At 50.5% G+C, this 26,464-nt stretch overlaps 2 protein-coding genes across 2 annotated transcripts; one reads left to right on the forward strand and one right to left on the reverse strand.

The window, feature by feature from the left end:
- Positions 1-4,388: 4,388 nt before the first annotated feature.
- On the forward strand, positions 4,389-7,435 carry FRAT1 (FRAT regulator of WNT signaling pathway 1). The gene has a single exon (XM_046026179.1). It carries the CDS (start codon positions 4,588-4,590, stop codon positions 5,431-5,433), a length of 846 nt encoding a protein of 281 aa, XP_045882135.1. The 5' UTR covers positions 4,389-4,587; the 3' UTR covers positions 5,434-7,435.
- An 8,134-nt stretch (positions 7,436-15,569) lies between these two features.
- On the reverse strand, positions 15,570-18,140 carry FRAT2 (FRAT regulator of WNT signaling pathway 2). The gene has a single exon (XM_046026213.1). The coding sequence runs from the start codon at positions 17,661-17,663 to the stop codon at positions 16,959-16,961; it is 705 nt and encodes a 234-aa protein (XP_045882169.1). The 5' UTR covers positions 17,664-18,140; the 3' UTR covers positions 15,570-16,958.
- Between the last annotated feature and the right edge of the window lie 8,324 nt (positions 18,141-26,464).

The raw sequence follows: 26,464 nt of genomic DNA on the forward strand, positions 1-26,464 counted from the left end.
AAGGTCTTCAGGGTTCTTTGATGTTGCAGCATAGAAGAATACTTCATTCCTTTTTATGATGAATAATATCCCATGGTATGAATAGACTATGTTTCATTCTTCCATTCATCAGCCTGTGAACATTTGGGTTGTTCTACTTCTTTTTTTTTTTTTAAGATTTTATTTATTTATTTGGCAGAGAGAGATCACAAGTTGGTAGAGAGGCAGGCAGAGAGAGAGAGAGAGAGGGAAGCAGGCTCCCTGCTGAGCAGAGAGCCCGATGCGGGGCTCGATCCCAGGACCCTGAGATCATGACCTGAGCCGAAGGCAGCGGCTTAACCCACTGAGCCACCCAGGCGCCCAGTTGTTCTACTTCTTGGCTATTACAAATAATGCCATGAACATTTCTGTGCAATGCGTTGTGGGGACATAGGTTTCCAGTTCTCTCAGGTACATATCTAAGGAGTGGAATTGCTGGGTCATACAGTAACTAACGTTACATTTCACTCTTCCTGCTTTACCCTACATCTACTGTCTCCTGTCTCAACCCTCCTTCTAACCGTGTATTAACCCATCTCACGTTTGTATACACTTGAGAATAAGTTGCAAACATCAGTACACCTCATCCCTAAACTCATCAGCATGTCTATTAACTATTATTATTATTAACTAGAATTCTAGTATTTGTTTAGTTCTTTTCTTTGCAGGCAAAATGTACATCCAATGAATTCTATGCGTACGATTCGATGAGTTTTAACACATGCATATGCCTGTGAAACCCAACCATTAGGCCTCTTCTAGTCCAGTCCTTGCCCCCACACACCCTCGCCAAAGGCAATCTGTCTTCTGATTTTTTTCCCACCAAAGGTTAATTTTGCCTGTTCTGGAACTTCATATAAACAGTCATATAGTACGTCCTCAGTATACTGTCCATGAGATGCACCCGTGTTATTGGATATAGCAATATTCCAGTCCTTTCGGCTGTGGAAGAGGATTCTGCCACCATCACCAGGTGAATGGGCCATCAGGGAGCTGCTGTTTTTATGCTGTTTCCAGCTTTTATGAATAAAGCTGCTATGCTCATCGTCGGCCACCGGCTTCAATACGAACCTAAGTTTTTATTTCTCTTAGGTAAATGCCCAAGATTGAAATTCTTTCATTGGGTAAGTATATGTTCAGCTTTCTAAGAAAACTCCAGACGTCTTCCCAAAGTGGTTGTACTATTTTTCATGCCCAAAATGATGTATGAGGGATGCCTGGGTGGCTCAGTCGGTTAAGGGTCTGCTTTCGGCTCAAGTCATAATCCCAGGGTCCTGGGATGGAGCCCCACATTCGGCTCCCTGCTCAGAGAGAAGCCTGCTTCTCCCTCTCCCACTCCCCTGCTTGTCCCCCTGGCTCTCTGTCCAATAGATAAAATCTTTAAAAAAAAAAAAAAAATTAAGTGGATCAAAAAAGAAAAGACACTTTATTTATTTATTTATTTTTAAAGATATTATTTATTTATTTGACAGACCGAGATCACAAGTAGGCAGAGAGGCAGGCAGAGAGAGAGGAGGAAGCAGGCTCCTCTCAGAGCAGAGAGCCTGACGCGGGGCTCGATCCCAGGACCTTGGGATCATGACCTGAGACGAAGGCAGAGGCTTTAACCCACTGAGCCACCCAGGCGCCCCAAGACACATTATTAAAAAAAAAAAAAAAAAAGTATGTGGCTTACAAACTTTGAACCAAAGAATAAAAACACTATTTATTTCCATTTAAATTTCTAAATAATTAGGTTCAGAATATTGTAGCTATCTTGACCTATCTTAGATTATTTATCTTGACCATACTTTCAAAAGAATAATGATTTAAAATGAGGGGATGCCCTTTCAAGATAAAAAGTCCTCAACAGGGGTTCCTGGGTGGCTAACTTGGTTAAGCATCTGCCTTCAGCTCTGGTCATGATCTCCAGGTCCTGGGCTCTAGCCCCACATCAAGCTCCCTGCTCAGCAACAAGTCGGCTTCTCTCTCTTCCCTCTGCCCCTCCTCCCTGCTCATTCTTTCTCTCTCTCTTAAATAAATATCTTTTTTAAAAAATGCTCAATAAGCCAGGAATAGAAGGGAATGTCCTCAATCTGATGAAGCCATCTTTTTTTTTTTTTTTAATTTTATTTATTTACTTGACAGAGATCACAAGTAGGCAAAGAAGCAGGCAGAGAGAGAGGGGGAAGCAGGCTCTCCACTGAGCAGAGAGCCTGATGTGGGGCTCGATCCCAGGACCCTGAGATCATGACCTGAGCTGAAGGCAGAGGCTTAACGCACTGAGCCACCCAGGCACCCGAAGCCATCTTTTTATAAAAACCCACAGCCAACATCATACTTGATGCTGAAAGACTGAATGCTTTTCCCCTCACCATTTCTATTCCACATTGTTCTAGGGGTTCGAGGTAGACAACTAGACCAGAAAGATAAACGGCTTCCAGACCAGAAAGAAGTAAAACTACCTTTATTTGTAGATGTTATGATCATATATAGAGAAAATCCTCAGGCAGCTACTAAAAAGAAGTAATGAATTTTATGACACCCTGTAGAAGTCCAGATTTTCGGGGCACCTGGGTGGCTCAGTGGGTTAAAGCCTCTGCTTTCGGCTAGGGTTGTGATCCCAGGATTCTGGATCGACCCTACGTCAGGCTCTCTGCTCAGCAGTGAACCTGCTTCCTCCCTCTCTCTCTGCCTACTTGTGATCTCTGTCAAATAAATAAATTAAATAGTTAAAAAAAAAGAAGAAGAAGAAGTCCAGATTTCCAAGATGTAAAAATTCACTGGCTTTCTTCAAACTGCCTCTTTCTTTATCCCAACATTCTTCTCTCCACACTTGGCAAGAATTACCCAACTCTTTTTTTTTTTTTTTTAAGATTTTTGTTTGTTTATTTGACACACAGAGAGAGACCACAACTAGGCAGGGAGGCAGGCAGAGAGAGAGGAGGAAGCAGGCTCCTGAGCAAAGCCTGATGTGGGGCTCAATCCCAAGAACCTGAGATCATAACCTGAGCAGAGGGCAGAAGCTTAACCCACTGAGCCACCCAGGCGCCCTAACCCAGCTCTTTTTAAACAACTACCCACCTATTCCCTCCATGCCATCCCTCCATGAAGGTTTGCTCCTGTTATTACACATCTTGGAACTGCCCACCAAAACCCTTGTTTCTCTTCATCTGGACCTCAGAGTTCCCCTGGCACTCCCATTCTGAATTAGATCACTGTCCTGCTCAGTATTTTAAGCAGCTCCCTACTGCCTGGTTTCTGTATTTGGGTGTACATGTATTGTGGCTAATTTTTAAAACAGCTTTATTGACATACTTTACATATGAAATTCACTCAGTTTAAGAGAACGTTCAATGATTTTTAGTAAATTTACTAAGTTATTCAACCATCACCATAATCTGGTTTTGAATATTTCTCTCACCCTAATAATATTATCTCCCCTGGTTGGCTCCTAAGGACTGGACCACCAAAAGTCTACCTACAAGCTTAGAGTTTGGAAGTTAGGCCTGAGGGATTTGGGATTTTGAATAAAGGTCTAACATCTCCAGGCAACAAGACAGTAGAGGATCATTTCTTCATCCCTCCTCCTTTTTTAAAAAAAGGAAGTCTTGGTTAATCATTAAGCCAACCACAGTCTCTCAAAGGGTTAAACTCATCCACATCTCCATTATCATCCAAATAGTTCATTTTCCTACCCGCTTTCCCCTCCAAGAGAATACTCCCCTGCTGAGGTGAGGCATTCTTTAACAAAACTTTGTAGCTCACTTCACACCCCCGCCCAAGACCAACGACCTCCTCTCTCCAGGAATGCCAGCCCCGGTCCAGGCCTGCTTGTACCCATGCTCCAGGTCAAGAAACACTCACTCGGGCCTTTCTTCCCAATTCTGACTCTGCCACGGCTCCCCCGTCCCCGCCCCCACTCCCATCGAACCGCTAGGGCCCGGTCTTCCTTTTCATCCCTTTCAGTCTCGTTTCCCTAATCTCCAGACAGATCCCGAGCCTGAGATCTCCATCCTCGCCTCACTCGCCGGGTCAGCACTTCCCAGACGCTGGCGCACGCACCTCTAACGCGCAAATGCCAAAACCAGACGAGTTGACGCGCCTCGAGGAGGGGCGTGTGTGGGTGTAAACGCTGGTGCTAGTGTGTGGAAGAAACCAACTAAGTCCACGCCGGTGTCCCTTTCCGGGAAATGCCACCCACGCCCGGCTGATAGAGCGAGCATCCGCAACCCAGCGCCTCCCGCACACACCACTCCGGGTTGGCGAGCTCAGAAGCAGCTCGGCTTCCCCCTGCACCCAGACCCAGCGGGCGCCCCGCCCCCCAACGGTACGGCGCATCCCCGGCCCGGCGCGGTGGTAGGGCCCCGCGGCGACGTCACCCATTGTTTACAAATCAACCCGAGCCGGTAGGATTCCGGCTCCCGCGGCTGTAGGCGCGCGGCGAGTGTCTGGTGGGCTCCCGCTTCCGCGTCTGCCCCGGCCCCGGCTCCGGCCCGGGCCCCGCTTCGGCCTCATCCCAGCGCCCGCTCCGCCGTGACCCACCGAGTCCTGCCGGCCGCCGAACTCCGGGTGCCCGAGCGGGGGGCCATGCCGTGCCGGAGGGAGGAGGAAGAGGAAGCCGGCGAGGAAGCGGAGGGGGAGGCGGAGGAGGAGGAGGAGGACAGCTTCCTCCTGCTGGAGCAGTCGGTGACGCTGGGCGGCTCGGGCGAGGTGGACCTGCTGGTGGCCCAGATCGGCGAGACGCTGCAGCTGGATGCGGCGCAGGACAGCCCGGCCTCCCCGTGCGCGCCCCCGGGGCCGCCGCTGCAGCCCTCGCGGCCCCCGGCGGCCGTGCGGGCGGACGAGGCCCGGCCGCCGGCGCTGCCGCTGCTTCTGCCGCCGGCGCCGGCGGAGCCGGTGAGCCCGGCGCCCCCGGGGGCCCTGCGCTGCGCCCTCGGGGACCGCGGCCGCGTGCGGGGCCGGGCTGCGCCGTACTTCGTGGCGGAGCTCGCCGCAGGCCCCAGCGCGCTGTCCCCACTGGTCCCTCAGCCCGGCCTTGACGGGCCTTCGGGAGCGGACAAGCCGGGCGCCCCGCAGCCGCTGTCGGGCCCGTGCCGCCGAGGTTGGCTGCGGGGCGCCGCCGCCTCCCGCCGCCTGCAGCAACGACGCGGGCCCCAGCCCGAATCCCGCACCAGCGACGACGACCCGCACCGTCTCCTGCAGCAGCTGGTGCTCTCGGGGAACCTCATCAAGGAGGCCGTGCGGAGGCTTCATTCGAGACGGATGCAGTTGCACGCAAAGCTTCCCCAGCGCCCGCTCACGGGGCCTCTCTCGGCCTCAGTACATGAGCCCCCTTCGCCCCGCAGCCCTCGCGCGGCTTGCAGCGACCCCGGAGCTAGCGGGAGGAGGGCGCAGCTCAGAACTGGCGACGGCGTTCTTGTCCCTGGCAGCTAACACCCCGGGAGTGACCACAGCTCCAGCCTCTGCCTGGAGGGCAAGGCATTCCCCTGAGGGCAGCATCCCTACTCCGACTGGTGAACTCGCGTTTTTGGAAGCGGGAAAATACGCTAATGCAGACGGGGAAAGGAAAAACCGCGAATATCTTCGTGGGGAACTAATGGGGAACCCCTTTGCGTTTGAAAAACCGAAGGACTTGGCCCTCTTTGAGGCGGATTACAGAACGCACCCCAAGCTCACATTCAGTAGTGCTCCTTATTTGGCGTGACGAATCCCAGCGGCGTAGCGTGCGGTTCCACGCAACCTCTCGGGGCCCTCCAGCCCGGCGACCATGTGGCCACACTCCACGCGCCTCAGGATCGCCGAGCGCCCAAAGGACGAGGACGATCCCAGTTACTTGCTTTACCTTTTCAGGGCTGGTTCCTGATCCACTGGGGGGAGGGGAGGGGAACAGGAGTAGACCATCATTTCAGGGAGAACCTCAAACTGCCAGACTTGAAAATTTACGACTCTTTAAAAAACCCATCTCGCGTCTTGTGGGTGCTGGTTCTTAATACAAAACACGCGGTACCAAGAAAGGACCATTTGGGGAGTTGGATAGGAGTAACGCGTGTTCTGCCTCCACTTTGCAGCTGGCTGCTGTTCTCAGAGCGGCGGGGGACGGGCCAGCTCGCGGTGGGGATGGGAGGCGGGGGCGGGCAGTGCTGCGGAAGGGTAAGGTGAGGCTCGGAGAGAACCCTCCTTTCAAGTGTTTGCGCAGCTGGCCCCCTCCTCCTTGGGTTCAAGGTCACTGTTTCCTCCGCACCCGCAGGGTTCCGGGGCTCCAGTAGTGCACAAGAGTTGCCGGGTTGTGCCTGTACTCGGGAGAAGTGCTGGGTGTTCTGCAAGTGCTGGAGTCTCTTAAGGACACGCGCACCGCGGCTACCGCGGGTGTGGGGAGGCGGGGACATGCCGGGCGCCGGTGCCTTGCGCGGCGGCCCCGCCCTGGGTTTTCATAGAGACGGCCCAGTCTCACCTCGGGTCCCGGCACTCCCCCGCCCCTCGGCTCTGCTGTCCTACTCCGGGCGGGTGGCGCTGGCGCTCCTGGGGGCCCGGGCTGGGGGTTGGGGAGACGCCACGTGATGGGCACTCCAGGGACACAGCCTCGCACAGCAGCTTATAATGGACTCTCCGGGGCCATTTGCAATAACAGCTGCAATTCCCTGGATAGAAGGAGTTGATTTCCTCCCTCTGCCCCTCCCCCAGCCATGCCCGCTCGCCTTTGTAAGTGAAGGAAACCGAGTAGAAAATGTGACCCTCCAAACGGAGAAGCTGCAGGCTTTGCCATTGTGAAGCGTGGTGAAGTGTTTTTAACATACTGTTCGCTTACTCTGAGGGATCGAAAACCGTGTCGTTGGTGTTTTAGTTTTAAACAATTCAATGGCTTGTTCATCGTCCAGATGTGGCTGTTGAGGTATCTACACTTCGCACCGGAGTGTCAGGAATTGTGGCTGTCCTGATTATAGGATTTTAACTTAACTGAAATACTTGTTTTTAATAAATGCATTGAGGTTTTTGTTAGGGTTTTTGTTTTGTTTGGTCGGTTGGCTGGTTTTATCTTATTTTTGCCTCGGGTGGGAAAGATGCACAAAACACATTTCTCTAATCCGTAAACCTAAAAACACTTGGAATCCTTGTCAGCCTGCCTTGGGGATGATAATTAGAGTGCCTTTGTGTCTGAGCAGCTCACTAGTTAAGCAGGGTCTGTGTGGCTGGGTGCGTATTGGTGCTGGCAGGAAATTAAATGAAAGTGAGGTCAGGTTTGGGACCAATCCCATTCACTAAAACCTTAGAGCCTTTTGGATTACTAGTCCATGATGGAGATGTTTTATGAAGCTGCCTCTGACTGTATCAGCAGAGGACATCAGATCAGCCCATCACGGCAGACTGGGAGGCTCATCAATTTTTTTTTTTTTTTCCTCCTTCTGTGGTCGTTAAAGTGGACTTGTTTCACAAGGCAGTCCTTAAGGCTGGGGCAGCTCTTGGTTAGGGGCTGATCAGGATACAAACCCATGGTGGGAAAGCTGGCTGGCACTGTCTGAAAGGACTCCTCTCTTTGCTCTTGGCATGTTTGCTGCCATTCTCTCCCTCAGCAGTGACCTAACAGCCCGTCTCTCTCCCTCCCTTTCTGAGTTACTTCAGTCTGTTCCCTCCTGGAAGGAGCCACACTAGGCGACAGATTACCCAGGGTTTGAGGCCACTTATTAGATGGGGTCCTTGGACAAGTTGCTCAACTTCTGTGGTCTCTGGTTTCCTCATCCGTGCAACAGAGAAGTGAGATGAGGAAAAGGTTCTCAGCAACTGGCATGTACTGGAGATAAACAGTCTAGTCCCTACTCCTTCCTTCCCAGCACTGCCCCTCGGCAGCCAGACGACTGGGTCTTCAGTTTCTCTTGAAAGAAGAGCATGCCATCCATGGTCCCAACAATGCTTTCTAGATTGACTGCTGTATGATAGTCTTAATTTTCTAACACCCTCTCGGACTCTGTGCCTGTTGTCCGTACCTGCCCATTCTCTCAAATACACCCACCATCCCCGATGGCCTGTGAGAAGTCCCTCCTGAGTACCCCAAGCCAGCTGTTTCCCACCTGTCCAGGAAGTGTGGGAGGCTTGTCCAGTGCTGCTCAGTAAGGGAAGGCTGATTACAGAGGCTCTCACACAAATGGGGGGGAAGGTGCTCCAGCCCTGCAGGTGGCTCCCACCTCTGGGCACTGAGCAGGAGGAAAGTGGTCAGGTGCTGGCTGCCCCTGGCATTGCCCTGAGCTCCTTGGCCCCACTGCTTTAGTGGGGATGGGATTTCCTGGGCGTCAAAGGGTTAGGAGCAATCCAGGGCTGAACTGGCCCATGATTCGATGCCCCTTGCACAAACCGTGCTGACTTCTTGTAATGACCGGTTAAGGCTAGACTCAACCATGGGGTTCACACGGTACTACTCCCTCCATAAAAAGGAAGACCGGGGCGCCTGGGTGGCTCAGTGGGTTAAGCCGCTGCCTTCGGCTCGGGTCATGATCTCAGGGTCCTGGGATCGAGTCCCGCATCGGGCTCTCTGCTCGGCAGGGAGCCTGCTTCCTCCTCTCTCTCTGCCTGCCTCTCTGCCTACTTGTGATCTCTCTTTGTCAAATAAATAAATTTAAAAAAAAATCTAAAAAAAAAAGGAAGACCGGAGAAAACGAATGCCTACTATCACACACTTTAAATACCCTATAGCCCTAAGTGTCCCTCTTTTTAAAAATCCTGCAGCTCGTGCTAGCCACCCCCAAATCCTCTTTTGGAATAAGTCAAGGTTCACACAAGTGATTTTAAGGTATTAGACCATTTTATAAGTGGAAAAATAGTCCCGAAAGGGACAGGGCAGAGTGACCTACTGAAGTCACTTATGAAGTCAAAGGCCTGTGAGAGTCTAGAACCCAGGTCTCTGGGCTCCCAGCTCAGGCCTGTCTCCAGGAGGCTAATACCATCACACACAGTCCAGTACTGTTCACTGCACAACTCCACACATGAACGACACCCCTGTTGTCCAACACGGCGACCCTGCCCCCGGAACCCAGAAAACCCTACCCCAGATTCCTAGGCTGAACTAGAGAAAGCCAGGTATGGGCCACAGCCATTTTCTTACAAAACGTTCAGGATTCTATGAAGACAGCTAGCTGGCCACAGAAAATGGCCTGGACGAACTAAAAGACCAAGCTCTAACGTGAATGAAAAAAATACAAAATAAATTAAAACACAGAAAGTGACAAATGACAAGCACCATGAGGAAAAGAATGGCCCATCTCACGGAGGACTATAGAGTCTGCAGCCCCAAAATTTCATACTCAATTACGTGCAAATGCTACAATATTTGGATTCAATTTTCACCCTTCCTTTTTCAGCTCATAGCAGAGACATGGAACGAAGATCAGACACCACTTTCCTATCCAGCAAAGTCTGTGTTGAACCCTGTGATCCCTTCCTTCCAATCAGGAAAGAGTTACCCTGGCAACCAAATTACTAACTCACTCAATTAGCTCCCCCTCTTCCCCCAATGCTCAGTAATCACAGAATGTCAGCCCAGGGAGAGCTAAGCCTTAGGCGGTCTAGCGCTATTGCCTCATTTAGACATGGAAGCCCAGAGAGGTTTCCACTCAGAGGTGCCCTCATCGGAACACTGTGCAGGCTGGTCCAGGCAAAGGGGCAAGACCTGCCCCACACAGCACATCCTTCTAGTCTTCCATCCATAACTGAAGGGAGAACAAGTGACCTGCCCTTTTCAGTTTCTCAGAAGCAGGAGAGAGACGGGCGTGGGCTCTGCAGGCGGCCCTCCTCTGCCTCCACACAGGCAACTGTGGGATTTGGGGCAGGGTCCTTAATCTCCATGAGTTCAATGAACTCATCTGCAACATGGGGTAGGAATGGAGCCTACCTGGAAAAATCATGTGAGTGTTCAACTAGATAATATAAGAGAAGCAAATAATTAACACTCAAATAATAAAACATCAATTCTGGAAGCTATTGCATGAAGGCCACTACTTTGTTTTCTGTGGAAAACCCTGCTTTTTAAAAACTTCAATCTGTTTCTCAAAAGGCATAAACCTGGGTGTCTGGGTGTCTCGGTCAGTTAAGCGTCTGCTTTCCCAGGGTCATGATCCCAGGGTCCTGGGATTGAGCCCCGCATCGGGCTCCCCGCTCAGCAGTGAGTCTGCTTCTCCCTCTGCCTGCCGCTCCCCCCTACTTGTATTCTCTCTCAAATAATAAAAATTTTTTTTTTAAAGATTTTATTTATTTATTTGACAGACAGAAATTACAAGTAGGCAGAGAGGCAGGCAGAGAGAGAGAGGAGGAAGCAGGCTCCCTGCTGAGCAGAGAGCCTGATGCGGGGCTCGATCCCAGGACCCTGGGATCATGACCTGAGCTGAAGGCAGAGGCTTTAACCCACTGAGCCACCCAGGCGCCCCTAATAAAATTTTTTTTAAAAAAGAAAAGCATAAACCTGTTTCCTCTGAAGATCAGTTGCTTGAGCTTACAACCCTGTTGTATAGGTAAGTGCTAAGGCAAGCACAGAGGAAGGGAATATTCAGTATAGAAGAGGTTTAATCTCAAAAGGGTGGCATTCCCCTTGAGCCCAAACCTTGCATGCAGATCAGGATTGGGACTGGTAGAGTAGGAACTGCAGGGAATATTAACAAAGGGGAGGGTTTGTGCTGAGGACAGTCTGGGACCAGGGCTCTTAATGCCCCCATCGGAAAAACCATCCCCTTCTAATTTAGATTCAGTGCTCGGCTGAAGGTCTGCATGCCCACCCTGTCCATTCCTGTTCCTAATTTGTACTGAGAAAATCATGCAATTTCGTCACAGGGAGTGACTTTAGAGTTCATTTTGTTCTTACTCTTCATTTTATTTACTGTCATTAGAGGGTTATCTCAGGAGCTCATATGTGAATGTCTTCTTTCCCCAAAAAGATTAGATAGTCTTTGATGGCAGAGGACAAGAGGAGGAGGCGGTGTTGGGCAGCTTATCAGGCTACTCGGCATGGGGGACGGTCTGAGGTTGGGGAGAACATCCACCAGATCAGCCAGATCGGTTGAATGGCTGTTATAACATCCAGGCACAAGGTGATAAGGGCCTGGGTGGAAAGAGAGGAAAAGACAAAACACACTTCAAAAAGGAAAACAAAAAAACAAAAAAACAAAAAACGAGCAAACCCATAGGCCCCCTGCCATAGGTTGTGGCATCTCAAATGTCAGTTCTGGAGCCAGACTGCCTGGGTGGCCACTTCTGGCTCTTCCCTTTAAAGCTCCTTCCGGTGACTTCTCGTCACCTAACCTCACCTCCAGTTCCTTGTCTGTGAATTGTGGTAAGCCTTATGGGGTTTAAGGATTCGCCAAGCTAATGCTAGTAAAAATGCCGAGACCACTGCCCCAAACATAGCTACATGGAGTAACACTGCCTGGGAACTGGCATTTAGTAAACATTTGCAGAGCAAACAAACAGGGAGATTTCAACAGACTTGTAGAGGCTAGGGAGTGGGGTGCTTGGGGTGAGGAGCTGTGGTTCCTAGAAGTTCGAGAAGATGGAAAAGGAAGGACAGCAGCTGGAAGGGAAAAACTGAGCCAAGGGACAGATCTGTTCAACCAGAGGGACCTGTGCTTGCTGGTCTCCAGGAGGGACGTGCAGAGGGAGAAACTGAAGGGAAGGCGCTCAAAGGGACAAGGCCACCTGGAGAGGCAAGAAGGCACAGCGTGCCTTGAACGGCAGGGTTTTGGGGGGTCGAGGGGTGGCTGTCCCACATGACAGCACCTTATGTCACAAACTGTCCTGCTGCAGTGGGCCAGGGACCCGACTGCTGGCCATCGGAACCACCGTGTACCACCCTTCGTGCCCAGGATCGCTGCATATGCTTGTGTTGTTCCTGTATGAAGGAATCCTTCTCTGCAACTTATGCTCCAAGAGAACGGAAGCTAAATTTGCTCTCAAGGAGTTGATTAACTGCTGCCCCTTATCAATTAACTGACTCATAGGAGGTAAAATTCACAACCCCCAACCAATAGGCTGCTTAGGCAGTTTGTTTGACTTATTGATTTGAGTGGGTTAAAAAAAAAAAATCACAAGCTGGTTATCATCTTGTTACCTTTGGCCTGCCTTTTGCCTGTTTCTTTTTTTACTAAATTATATTCCACAAACTAACTTGGTTAAAAATTGATCTCCTAGGTTTTTCCAAAAATCTTCCCCGGACTGGAGTCATAATCACCTTTCTGCAGACACACCAGGCACAGGACTTTGCTTCAGCGGGGCTAAGGAGGCGAAGAACTCACAGTGCACATATCTAAGACACACCGCTTAATGGTGCCAAGGAGGGAACGTGACTTCAGGGTGCAAAAAAGATAGTGAAACTCACTGAGCACTTTCTGATTCCATATACTCTGGACCTAACCACAGAGGATGTATGCAGACATAACGTAGCTACAGCTCTGTGTGTGTGTGGGTGGGTGTGGGTGTGTGTGTGCGCCCACACACCTGCATAGACACACTCACACAGCCACCATCCCTTACGGTCCACCCTTCAGCCTCCCTCAGTTCTACTCTTACTTGCCGTCCCTTTCTATTAGTTACTTTTCTTCCAGCCACGTAGATGGGAAGCGTTGGTCTTCGTAAAGTACTTGGATCGGAGCCTGGCCCCTGGCAGGCACTGTGTCCATTTGCCAGTGTTAGTACTGCTTCATGAGGGCCAGTGTCTCCCCGGCTCCATCTGTCCCTCTTAGTTCTAACTGCCAGATCCTTAGTCCAGCCCTGCTCGCTCTCTCCAGCTTCTAGTCATTTTTGAACCACGAGGCTGCTGTCCCTATGGCTTCCTACATGAAACTCCTCATCGAGCCCCATCCCCCCACTCCAACAAGCAGCTTCTGCTTGCCACTTCCCTATTGTTCTGGACCTTCTAGGCTCAAGACTTGCAGAATGTTACCAGGGAAACCTAGGCCCCAGCTCCTTCAGAAGATGAGAGCTGCCTCAATTCTGCCGGCTCCCACACCCCCAGTTCTGTGCCCAGCCACTCCAAAGGGCTAGGGATAGCCCAGGCATAGTCATTCCTGGGCCAGGTGCTAGGAATGGGTGATCCCAAGGTGCATCCCCTTGGAAATGGCCATGGCCTCAACACAGAGACACTTGCCCAGGCCCAGGCTCTCTACATTCTTTGCAAATGGCTGAATCAGTAGCAGGGGCTGCTTGTGAGATGTGTGGTAGGTTCAGGCAGGAGGCAAGAGGATCAGCTCAAGAGCCTGGAGTACAGATCCCGCTCTATCACCAATAATTCCTACCTCTCCCCATTATAAAGAGCAAAGTAACGTCTTATAAAAAGTGCCCCCACAGTACCTGCCCTTAACAGGTATCAGTTTTTCCCTCTCTCCCTTGCTTCTCAGGTCCTAGAGATCCTCTCTCCTTGTCTGCAGACACAACCCTACCTTCATGCCAGAGTGCTGTTACCGCCGTAATGCGGATACTGCATCTCAGCCCTATGCCCTCATCCTACAGACAACCTGAGGTTCTGCAAACAGCAGCCATATACCATTTGTTATCTGTGCCTCTCTAATGCGATTCCTACTACCTTACGGGAAGGCCTTGGCCCCAAATCTGCTGGTTAATTCTTCCAGGATTTCTCAAACCCTGCCCCATCCCAGATCCCCCAGGCCCAGGACCTTGCACATACGTGGCTGGCATTTAAGAGAAGTTTGAGAAAAGGGATCCTATTGTGTTAAGGTACTTAGTGGGTCAAGGTCTGTGGGATGCTCTTAAGAAAACTTAATAAATCCGGGGCACCTGGGTGGCTCAGTGGGTTAAAGCCTCTGCCTTCGGCTCAGGTCATGATCCCAGGGTCCTGGGATTGAGCCCGGCATCCAGGCTCTCTGCTCAGCAGGGAGCCTGCTTCCCCCTCTCTGTCTGCTTCTCTGCCTACTTGTGATCTCTGTCGGTCAAATAAATAAAATCTTAAAAAAAAAAAAAAAGGAAACTTAATAAATCCAACATGGGAGAAAATGGTGTCAAGAAAGTCTCAAACAGGTGGTACAGTATCCTGGACAATCTGGTTGAGGACCAAGAGAACCCAGAATCAGGCTGCCTGGGTTCAAATCCCAACTCATCCACCTAAAATATGGTAACTTCCAGCAAGTCCCTCAGTCTCCTGGGCCCCATCTATAAAATGGGTCCTCATCTATAAAATGGAGAAAACAGGGGCGCCTGGGTGGCTCAGTGGGTTAAAGCCTCTGCCTTTGGCTCAGGTCATGATCCCAGGGTCCTGGGATCAAGCCCCGCATCTGGGCTCTCTGCTCAGCAGGGAGCCTGCTTCCCCTCTCTCTCTGCCTGCCTCTCTGCCTACTTGTGATTTCTGTCAAATAAATAAATAAAATTTTTATATTTAAAAAAAGGAGAAAACAGTGCCTACCTCATGGCCCATCAATCCATGACCTAATGAAATGACAGAGTGATTACCCAGAACAGTACTTGGCACACGTGTGCCCAGTAAACACTACTCCCAGAATGATGAAAGCAGAGAGACACTCTGGTTTAGAAAGCCACGTGGAGGCAGCCTTCTGGGAGTTAGAAAGAGGGACTTGTAGGGTACAGTAGCAAAGGCTGGGGACAGCTTGTGCTCATGGTAGTTGAAGTTAGTGAGGGCAAGTTGGGACACATTTAGGAGACAGATAGGGCCCCCCTGGGAGGAAGGGACAGTGTTGGTGCTAAGAATAAGCACTATCACTTTTTGAACATGTAAGTTATCTCAGACACCCAGATCTTCATTTAATCCTGCCAACCGCCCTGTAAGTATTGTTTTATTAACAAGAAGGAAAAAGCACAGAGCAGTGACTTACTTGCTCGTTATGACATGGCTGATGAGTCGCAGAGCTGAGTCAAACAGTCACAGAGTACCAGCTTTCTCGGGCGGCCTGAGTGTGGGTGAGTGGTGGGCAGGCTGGGGAGGAAGAGCTGCTAAGCAGAAGACCACCTAATGCGGCTGGCTGGCAGACCTCTGGCCTAGAGCAAGTAGGAAGGAACTGAAGAGTTCCATGCCTGGGAAGATGAGCCTGAGGTCAGGAAGCCTTCAGTTCAATCCAACCCCCGCCTGCTCTAACCAAACCATTTACAAGACCAAATGTATGGCTATGAAACCGTTTTTCCTTTCCTGGCCCATAGCTCAAGACTGGGTCAGTGGTGAGAGAGAGGAAACAGGGTGGCCTTGCCTGTGTCCTCCCCATTCTTCACACACAAAAATCCAGATGAAAATCAGCTCCCGCCACCCCCTCCAGACACAGCGAGTCACTTGGCCTCTGCCCTCCAGCCTGGAAAACATTTCTGGAGTATGCTATTTCACAAAGGGCACGGAAGCCCATCTAGCAGGTTTAAAAAACCTGGACTTAATCCTCTGATCTCGTGGAACATCAACCCGGAAACAATGAGGGACAGCAGCCCTACGGATATTCTACACTGCGCAAAGCTGGCTCCCACCAGGTTCCCCACCCCCCCCACCCCCCCCACCCCCGCCCGCCCCGGCCAGGACACTCTCCATTATGAAGATAGCCCCTAGGTGTTTTTCTCCCCCCACACTCCACCAAAAAGCCAAAGCACACTCCAAAACAAGAACCAAATTTATTCAGCAGACATTTTAATTAAGAAATCCTATAAATCAGGACCACCACAATTTCTGACACTCCGGTGCGAAGTGTACGTCAACAGCTACATCTGGAGGATGAACAAGCCATTGAATCTGTTTTTTTTTAAATTGGTTTAGCTACCTTAAGTGTGGGGGTGGCACTTAAAGTGCCGTCAAGTTTCACAAGGGTAAAGCCAGCGGGTTCTCCTCTCGGAGAGTCACATTTTGAACACGGTTTCAGTCACTCACAAGAAGAGCTGGTGGCAGGAGGAAACTGAGGGGTGAGGACCCACACCAAGGCTCAGGCCCACAGCTCCACAGACGGCCAGAACGGAGCGGAAAACCGGCCAGGGTCTCATCTATCCCATGCAGAAACCAGAACGGGTGGAATAAGAAAGTCTGGCTGGGAGGACAGGGGAGACTGTTTATGACTGTTTCTGAGAAAGCTCATGGCACGCCAAGAGTGGCCCCACGGGAGGAGGAGGAGGAGTTCTGGAAAGAGGAAAGCACAGAAAAACACAAATAACTCTCCCCCATTTGTCCCTTTCTGCCTCTGTTTGTCCTCCACAGACTCCAAGAGGTAGCAAAGCACACACATGGCTCTTCTTGGAGCAAGAGAAAGAAAAGTCACAGGGGTGAATTTAGCTCTCCCAGGAACCCCACAGCCTTTTGCACACAGCAAACTGTGACCTTGAACCACAGGTGGCAAGGTCAAGTCAGTTAAAAGTCCACATTCAATTCCAACTCTACCCACCTTCAAAATTCTCCCTCCCTCCAACCCCCTAACAGGACCTCCCATCTCCCACCCCAACCAAACACCAATTAGGTGGGAAGAAGGCGGTGATGGCAACCCACACACCAACAAGCTTTGACGTTCTTCTTCCCTCCGGAATTTCTTCGCACAGCAATTGTAGCACCATTTCCACTAAGCTCTTCCACCGGAAAATAAAGAAAATGTATGCGTATCATTAGTTTTCAAGTATTGTTATAAAGCCCTGGCAATACCCGCCCCTTGGAGCCCAATCTTTAAACAATCCAAGTACACGACGCCCCCAAGGGTTAAGTCAGGTACAAGTCGATGCAAGTAGCTGCCACAGTTCTCCCAGTTTATCCCAGGTCCTTGGCGCCGAGGTGGCCAGGGAAATTCTCACGCGGCACGTTTGCGCCTTGGCCGGTGCATTTCTCCACGCTCTTGTTCTTCGACAGCCTCGCTGGGGCCGGTAACTTCTAGCTTTGAGGTCTCTCCCCACGCGTCTCCCGCAGCCTGGACGGTTACTCCCAGGACGGCTTCAGCTCAGTGTTGGGGAGGGCAGGACGCTGTTGGGTCTGCGCAGCGGCGTCCTCTTCCTCCTCCAGGGGCCCCAGGTCAGTGTAAGGCGCCGGAGGGCTGCAGGGCCACAGGGTCCAGTCCGCTGCGGCCACCTCCGGGCCCAGAGGCGCCCGCGGGGCTCGTGGCTGCCACGGCGGCGACGGCTCGCTGGAGCCTCCGCACGGCCTCCTTGATGAGGTTCCCCGAGAGCACCAGCTGCTGCAGGAGCCGGTGCGGGTCGTCGTCGCGGGCGCGCGTCCCGGCTGGGGGCCATCGTCGCTGCTGCAGGCGGCGGGAGGCGGCTGCGCCCCGCAGCCATCCTCTCCGGCACGGTCCCGGCAGCGCGCTGGGGCCTGCGGCGAGCTCCGCCACAAAGTACGGCGCAGCCCGGCCCCGCACGCGGCCGCGGTCCCCGAGGGCGCAGCGCAGGGCCCCCGAGGGCGCCGGGCTCACCGGCTCCGCCGGCGCCGGCGGCAGAAGCAGCGGCAGCGCCGGCGGCCGGGCCTTGTCCGCCCGCACGGCCGCCGGGGGCCGCGAGGGCTGCAGCGGCGGCCCCGGGGGCGCGCACGGGGAGGCCGGGCTGTCCTGCGCCGCATCCAGCTGCAGCGTCTCGCCGATCTGGGCCACCAGCAGGTCCACCTCGCCCGAGCCGCCCAGCGTCACCGACTGCTCCAGCAGGAGGAAGCTGTCCTCCTCCTCCTCCTCCGCCTCCCCCTCCGCTTCCTCGCCGGCTTCCTCTTCCTCCTCCCTCCGGCACGGCATGGCCCCCCGCTCGGGCACCCGGAGTTCGGCGGCCGGCAGGACTCGGTGGGTCGCGGCGGAGCGGGGCGCTAGGATGAGGCCGAAGCGGGGCCCCGGCCGGTGCCGGGGCCGGGGGGCCGGAGTCGGGGCCGGCGCGGACGCGGAAACCGGAGCCCGCCAGGCACTCGCGCCGCGCGCCTGCAGCCGCGGGAGCCGGAATCCTACCGGCTCGGGTTGATTTGTAAACAATGGGTGACGTCGCCGCCGGGCCCTACCACCGCGCTGGGCCGGGGTGGGGTGACGCGCGAGCAGGGGCTGGGCTGCGGGTGGTCGCCGGCGGTGCAGGGCCGCGGGAGGAGCCTTCTGGTGTTTGCTCCCAATACCTACCCAGGAGGGGGTCCCGGGAGCCGGGAGAGCTGCGTACTTCCTCCGCCCGGTAACCAGCACGAAAACACGCCGACTCTGAGGTGGTCTGGTTGGTTTCTCCCACTCGCGGACACACCCACCCACACACCCGACCCCTCCTCCTCCGACGCTTCCTCGCTCCCCACGTGTCAGCAACGCCAGGGCCCGCCCCGCTCCTCCCCGGCGCACCCGCAGTCACCAGGACCTGGCGTGATGGGGGAAGGGAGGGCTCTGCCGGCGGTCCGGCTTCGCCGCGGTGGGGGCAGGGAAAGAAGGAGGGGATTGGGGTGCAGAGGGGACATTGCAAAGGAGGGCAGGTTCGTTACGGGTCGGCTCTCTGAGACTTCCCCTCTGCCTTGTCCTCCAGTCCGCAGGGCTAAAGAAGAGTTGATTTTGTTCATTAAAAAAAAAAAAAGTTAAATAGACATATAGGACAGTGGGAAAAAAATCTTTCATAATCACAGGGTTCAAACATGTTCACATTTAAATTTTTTTTTCCTTTCCAGCCTTTCTCTTATCAAAGTATATCATACAAACAACCACACACAGTGTTACACGCTTTTCCATAAATGGTGTTTGTGTTATTGCATGCCCTTTGAAAACCTATAATGATTACATAAGTTTCCATCAAGTTGCTGTTCCATAAATTATTTAACAATTCCTTTAGCGTTCGCTGTTTACCAAATTTCACCACTCTAAGTGTGTGACTAACATTTCTTTCCCTGAAACTTTTTCCATATTCATGATTCTTTTGCTAAAACCATATTCCCAGGAGTGGAATTTTAGGTCAAATGATATGGATATTTTAAGGTTTCTGATGAGCGTACCAAACTGCTTAGTGTTGAGTACTACAGTTAAAAAAAAAATTTTTTTTTTATGATTTCATGGGTGAAACTGACATCTCCTTTGTGTTTTCATACCTCTGATTTTTAGTCAGGTAGAGCAGTTTTCTAAATGTTAACCAACTGCGCTTCCTTTTTTGGTGAATTGTCTGTTTCCTAGTAAGTTTTTCCTCTTGAGCTTTTCTTTTTCTTTTTTTAAGATTTTATTTATTTATTTGACAGACAGAGATCACAAGTAGGCAGAGAGGCAGGCAGAGAGAGAAGGGGAGGCAGGCTCCCCACTGAGCAGAGAGCCCGATGCGGGGCTCGATTCCAGGACCCTGGAATCATGACCTGAGTCCAAGGCGGAGGCTTTAACCCACTGAGCCACCCAGGCGCCCCCTCTTGAGCTTTTCTTACGCACGCATTTGCGTGACTCCTCTACACACCAGAAGTTAGTTAACCCTTTTCTTTCACATTTGGCTCTATCTCTTCAGGTTTTTGTTGGCCCCGTACAGTCATTTTTTCCTCCACTAAAACTTAACAAATTTTAACGTAAGCCAAATTTACAAAATCCCTTTCCTTGAGACTTCTAACATAATGCTAAATTTAGAGTCTTCTTGTCTCCAGAAAGTTATTAAATATTCAGTTCTATTTCCCTTAGGTGTTTTTTTTTTAATGCCTTGTGGTTGTTTTTTGTTTGTTTTGTTTTGATTTTGTTTTCAAACCCATCTCGGATTAATTTGGGTCTTTGGTGTAGGGAGATGATATGATTTTTTTTTTTAATTCCCCGGAGAGTTTGCTGGTCTGGGCTGTACATCTTCATTGGAACAGAGGTGTGTGGGCAGCGTAAACACAAGCCCCATCCTTGTGAGCTCCTAGTCGCTGGTTAAGTGATGGTTGTGAGGACTGGGTGGGGCTGGGAATATTTGGATGGGTCTGTGCTGAGTGAAGTCAAAAGAACCCTGAACAGGTTGTACAAAGACCTGGATTGAAGTCTCTCATTCCTGCCACATCCTGGGTGTGCAGCTCCTGGCAAATCAGTTTACAAGTGTTTTCACTTGTAAAATGGAAAAATAATCCCCGCCCTGCCTCCCTCTGAGGATTGTTTTCAGGATCAAATGAGATAATGGGAACAGGCTTTGTCAGGCATTACACAAATGTAATGTGGGATTAGGTCCAATGATTTACTAACAGAGACCTGGCTCAGTTCCAGCGATTGCCCCAGGGAAACGGCTAATATATTAATGATAAATGTTCCCCCTTGCAGCCCACTAAGTAAAATGAACCCGGAGGGCATTACTTCCTCGCGTTTACCCTTGAATTCTGCCTCCTGTCTACCCTGACCTGTGCTTCTTTGAGGCCTTCTGAAATCAGCCCAGAGTCTCCCAAGTCCTGAGGAATGTCACCACAGCCCTGGTTTCGCAGGTTTGGCGACAGATCCTTTCCCAGCTGGGAGCCTTCCTCCCCCGTCTCCGTGGAGGGCTCTTCATACACTTACTGATGAGGACTGGAAGCCATTCCCCCCAGAGAGAGCGATTCTCATTTTCATTCTGATGGTACTTAGTGGAGAATTTCAGTGGGAATAAAAATTAGGGGAGGGCTTAAGGATTTCACTAGAGTTAAAAGGTAATTTTTTCCCCCTCCTCTCTGTAAGATGATGCCTGCCTGTAAGTAGAGAAAAGCAGTTTTATGCTCCATTGACTTTAAACATTAATGGGGCTGGTGTAGCTATTGTCTCTAACCCAGCATCTCTGGGAGTCGGTTCTGTCTTCTTGTCAGGGTAATTCCCAGAGTGTTCTTCGTACTATAGGAAATGGAGCTTTGAGATGACATTCTTTTCAAAATCTTCCCTTTGTAATGTTGCTTTTGTGTGGAGATTGCTATGTAAATATGCCCCAGCGCTTGGTTATTATACTCTTCATTATAGAGACGAATTCATTAGAGAAGACCAACTCCTTTTTCTGGGGGCACATCTCTGGGGAGCTCTGAGAAAAGGAAGTGCTGTGCTGGACCAGTGGGAGACGGAGAAACGCCCTGGATTAGGAATCAAAATGCTGGAGAGGCTCCGAAGCAATTTAAAGTAATGAGAGGGCATCAAGAAAGGACTCGATGAGAGCTGTGCTCTGGGCATGGGGGCTGCCTGCCTGGAGAGAGATGCTCACGGAGGGTATTCAGAACCCCCCGTGGAAGGACACAGAATTTAAGGGTTTTCTGCATTAGTCTACACTGCATTGAATTCTTCCCCAAGAATTTGCTTTCCACATGGACTTTGTTTTCAGATACCTGCACTCAGAGATACCAACAGGGGTGCAGTGGAATGGACTCTAGGCTTATAATGCCATCTGAATCCAGAAACTTCATCTTTTTATGCCTCAGATTGTGAATGTGTAAAATGGGGCATGATCCTTTCTTTACAAAAAATGTTATATGGCTATGAGGACATGTATGGAAAGGCTGAGCACATGAGCCCTTGGGGTGACATTGGAGTTAGGCTCTGGGCAGTAGAAATTATTTTAGTGATGTTCAAATTAAAAAGAAGGCAAATTCAGGGCGCCTGGATGGCTCAGTGCGTTAAAGCCTCTGCCTTCGGCTCAGGTCATGATCTCAGGGTCCTGGGATGGAGCCCCGCATTGGGCTCTCTACTCGGCGGGGAGCCTGCTTCCTCTCCTCTCTCTCTGCCTGCCTCTCTGCCTACTTGTTTTCTCTGTCTGTCAAATAAATAAATAAATAAAATCTTTTTTTAAAAAAAAGAAGAAGAAGAAGGTAAATTCTGTGGGCCACTGACTATCTGTGGCGTAGCCATACAATGGAATATTACTCAGCCATGAAAAGGGAAAGAACTGCTCATCAGCTACATTCCGCTGAAGGGAAAGAAGCCAGACCCAGAAGGTCCCTTATGATCCAGCTATATGAAACATCCAGAAGAGGTCATTCATAGAGCCAGAAAGCAGATTGGTGGTTGCGTAGGTCTGAGGGGTGGGAATGTGAGGGGTGGATAGAGATGGCTGCTAATGGGTACAAGGTTTTCTTTGGGGAAGCTGAAGGTGTTTGGGAACTTGACAGAGATGGTAGCTACACAACACCGTGGGTGTCCTAAATGTCACTGAATTGTACGCGCATACTCTCTTTCTAAAATAGATAAATAAACCTTTTTTAAAAATTGCCTTGGACAAAACTGTAAGTTCAGATAACAGAACAGTGGTTGCCAAGGGTTAAGAGAGGAGAGCTCCAGGGAATTTTGGAGGGCGATGGGACCGTTCAGGGTCCTGATTGTGATGATGGGTACATACAGCTATACATAGGTCCTAAAACTCAGAACTGTGCACACGTGTGATTAAGTCAAACATCTTGAGATGGGGAGTTTATCCCGGATTATCCAGGTGGGCCCAATGTAATCACAAGGGTCCTTATAAGAGGGAAGAAGAAGGGGCGCCTGGGTGGCTTAGTGGATTAAGCCGCTGCCTTCGGCTCAGGTCATGATCCCAGGGTCCTGGGATCGAGCCCCGTGTCGGGCTCTCTGCTCCGCAGGGAGCCTGCTTCCTCCTCTCTCTGCCCACCTCTCTGCCTACTTGTGATCTCTCTCTCTGTCAAATAAATAAAATAAAAAATTAAAAAAAAATTTTAAAAAAAGAGGGAAGAAGAAGGGTCAGAGGCAGAGAAGGAGACAGAGAGACTATAGGACTGTGATAGCTGGCTTGGAAGGGTTTGTGAGCCAAGAAGTGCAGGAAACCCCTCACACTGGAAAAGGCAAGGAAACAGAAGCGCCCCCCCCCTGCCCCCGCCACCCCAGGCCTCCAGAAAAGAGCACAACCCTATTGACATCTTGATTTTAACCCAGTAAGACCCACTTCAGGCCTCTGACACTAGACCTGTAAGAAAATGAATTTATGTTGTTTTAAGCCACTAGAGTGTGTGGTATCTGTTACAGAAGCAACAGGAAACTAATATACATTTTAATACAGAAAACTGTGTAAATAAACGATTATTGTACTCTACCTTCAATGGGTTCTAAAAGAATTGGCTTCCAAGTATCATGTTTCAACCCCAAAATGAGTCAGGAAATAGTTTCTGTGAAAGTGACTCGGGGTGACACTCCAGGATGGTGTGGCAGTGTTGACAAAATCCCATTCCTTCTTCTCCAGGAACATAGCTAGAATGTTGCCCAGACCCCCTCGCAGTGAAGTGTGGCCAAATGATGGAGCAAAAACAGTGTGCTGACCCGTAAAAACCTCCCTCATAGGATCGTCCAGTGCTCCCTCCTGTTGGGCAGACAGTCTGTCAATGCCTGGGGCAGTCTTACAGGCCTCGTGGGGGAAGATGGCAGCCTCCACCGTCACCGCCATCACGCGACATCCAGAAATATCAATCCAGATCGTTAGGAGAACCTGAAAACGACTTTGTGTTCAACGTGGAAGTTTTGAAATTTGTTACAGCAAATGGCATCACCCTAACCGGTAGAGATGGGGAACGGCTACGAGGGGAGAGAGAAGTGGGGAGAGTAGCACACCAAAGCAACTTGGAAAAGCTCAGCGTGGTTGGAAGTGAGCGGCAGAGGCGAGAAAGGGGACCTGTGAGGAATGGGGGTGCTGCACTGCAGGGCACAGGGTCCGCTTGCGGGTTTACCAAGGAGGTAAGCCCCAAAGAAGTGAACTCGAGGGCCAGATGCCCGTTCAGACTCATGGCAAGCAGAGGCCTCCCAGTGTTAGGAAGGTCTCCACCATCCGGACGGGCGCAGCCCAACCCTTCCCTTCTCCCATGCCATAGCTTGTGTCACCCTGGCCTTCCTCCCAGGAACACAAGTTCCATTTCCCAAGTCTCACAGGCCCTGTGTTTCACAGAATCTTGGTTAAGTTTGTCCTAGAAAGGGCAGGTTGCTTCAAGTAGGCCATTCTGCCGTTCTGAGTTTTCCTCTCCGAGTAGCTTTGTTTCTGGTTTCGGGGGGTGGGGGGGACACAGGTGAGTCTATGCATCTGTAGACCCCAACCTGAAAGGACCTGAGGCCTTCTCTTTCCCATTTCGGATTCCTGCCTCCAGATCTCAGGCCCTCCCTGGAGACACTGCTGGCCTTATCCACAGAACTACATGACCTCATTTGGAAAAACATAAATCCCGCCCCCTCACTACCTGCCCATTTGGAAATGCAGACTTGAGGGCACTGTCTAAATTCATTCTTAGCTACTTCTAGCCTACATCCCTAGGTCGAGCGAGCTGTGCATGGCCTCCAGCTTCCCTGTGTAGTCCTGACCACCTTTAGCGGACGACACCGGGTTGGGAGTTGGTGACCTGGGTTCTAGTCCTAGTTCTTCAGTACCTGCATGCTGAGAACGGCAGTCCTCGCTGTGGGCTTCAGTGTCCCCATTTGCAAAGCAAGGGGTTTGGACTCAATTGCTGGAGGCTTCCCTGCCTCTGGGAGCCTGGGTGGGCAGCTTGGTTGATACACAGGCTCTTAATTTCTTGAGCTTCCTCATATTCCTCTTACAAAATTAGGATGGCCAGAAGCTAGTTTCAAAAAAGGTGATGAGGGGACAGACGGGTTTCTCTGTGTTATTTACTCTGTTTCCAGCTTTGTAAAATAGACGTAATAAAAACATCTAACTCAGGACCTGTTTTAAGCAGGGAAGGAAAAGTCAGCTTCATCTAGTGACCAGCTGCCTAGTCCCCAAGTAAATGATGGCCCTTTGCCTATCATCCAGGCCCATCGAATGCACACTTCTAGATACCTATTACCCTGGATTTGGGGTTCATTCTTCTCTCTCTTCTACTATGTGGTTTTATTTTATTTTATTTTATTTTTTCAAATGGATTTTTTTAAATGGAATTTTTTTTTTTAAGATTTTACTTATTTATTTGCCAGAGAGAGAGAAAGACCACAAGTGGGGGGGTAGCAGGCAGAGCAAGAATCAGACTCCCCACTGAGCAGGGAGCCAGACAGAGGACTCAATCCCAGGACCCTGGGATCATGACCTGAGCCAAAGGCAGATGCTTAACCAATGGAGCCACCCAGGCATCCCTAGTATGTGGTTTTAATATTTTCTTCTCTAGCAGTCTTGCTGTATTTTTGGCTTGGGTATATATATATGGATATATATAAAAATTTGTGGATGTAGATAGGCTATACATTTAAATAAATAAAAACAGTTGTGTTCTTAGAAGAACAAACAAAACCTGCAAGGTTTAATGGGACAAGAGCTTCGGTAATGGTATCTAACACTTATTTGTAGTTAACATATGCCATGTACTGAGCTTCATGCCTTACGTATGTTTTATTTTATCCTTAAAACAAATGTACAAGTCAGATATTGTCTCTGAGAATATTATCTGTGGAGAATAGAGAAGTAGGAGAAGCAGCCAACCCCAAAGAAGTGGGTCGCACAGCTCACAAGTGGGAGACTGAGGCTGGGCTTCTCTTGGTTCTAGCATCAGAAGTCCAGTGTCCTGGGAAATCCCCCGAGTCCCAGGCAAGCCAGGACAGTGGGTCACAACTTGGGTTCTCAGCGTATTGTCTCAGGGAATATTCTGCAAGTTTTTATGAAAATGGGGGTCATTATTTTTTGTATTACAAGTTTTACCAGGTATGTTTTCACCTCTTACTCTCCTTTCCACCATAATATCCCTGAGAAAGTATTATTAGCTCTGTCAAACCACCTCCCGTGCTTACAAGAGGAGGAAAGGAGTTTGTTTAAAAGTACCCAGGGTGAAGGGTGCCTACGTCTTACCTTTAACCAGAACTGAGTTTTCTGGCAAGACAGGGCTCCTTGGAACCTTCTGCTTTGAAAATCAACTGACTCAGGGGCCCCTGGGTGGCTGGCTCAGTCAGTTAAGTGTCTGCTTTCAACTCAGGTCATGATCCCAGGGTGCTGGGATCGAGTCCTGCATCGGGCTCCTTGCTCAGCAGGAAGTCTGCTTCTCCCTCTCCTTCTGCCCCTTCCCCTGCTTGTGTACTTGCTCTCTCTTGTTCTCTCTCTCTCTCAAATTAATAAAATCTTGGAAGGAAGGGAGAAACAATAAATCAACTGGACCATTTCTCTGCGTTCTGAGGACCTGGCTGGGAGTTTTAAAATGTTACCTGGGATACTGGTTTTATACTGGTACAGTGAAGTCAACAGATTGGTAAACTCCAGCCACCGAAATGAGAGTTTGTTACTCGTGGCTCCTAAGAGTTCAGGGCCTGCTGGATCCCAAGCAGCCTTCAGCCAGAATACCAGCTGCATGGGAAGAGTGAAGGCAAGGAACAAAGCAGTGAGTAACCCCTGAGCTCCTTAGTGCTGTCCCCTCAACCTGGATCCTTAAAGGGGACAGTACCTTTTTCCTTTCTGAACAATGAAAGTACATTGCAAATCAAGCCATTTTGAAACATGGTTGATTAGTGGTTTCCATACAAAGGAAAAATCCCCTAAAAGCTAACCAGCCCAACACGAGTGTAAGATAGTAACTTTGGGGGTCCTGTGTCCTAAAGTGGTGGCCACTGCCCTATAGAATAGCTATCTTTTTTTTCCCCCACACCCCTCTGTAGAAGTAGTTCTAAGCCTCAAAAAAAGTCAACGGAATTTGCCCTATGATCCCGCAATTCCAGTTCTGGGCACATACCCCAAA

The sequence above is a fragment of the Meles meles genome, chromosome 13 (genome assembly GCF_922984935.1).
Source record: "Meles meles chromosome 13, mMelMel3.1 paternal haplotype, whole genome shotgun sequence".
NCBI classification, from domain to species: domain Eukaryota; kingdom Metazoa; phylum Chordata; class Mammalia; order Carnivora; family Mustelidae; genus Meles; species Meles meles.

Bases quoted from the DNA above. Each gene is read 5' to 3' on its own strand.
- FRAT2 (XM_046026213.1), bottom strand. From the start codon at position 17,663: ATGCCGTGCCGGAGGGAGGAGGAAGAGGAAGCCGGCGAGGAAGCGGAG.
- FRAT1 (XM_046026179.1), top strand. From the start codon at position 4,588: ATGCCGTGCCGGAGGGAGGAGGAAGAGGAAGCCGGCGAGGAAGCGGAG.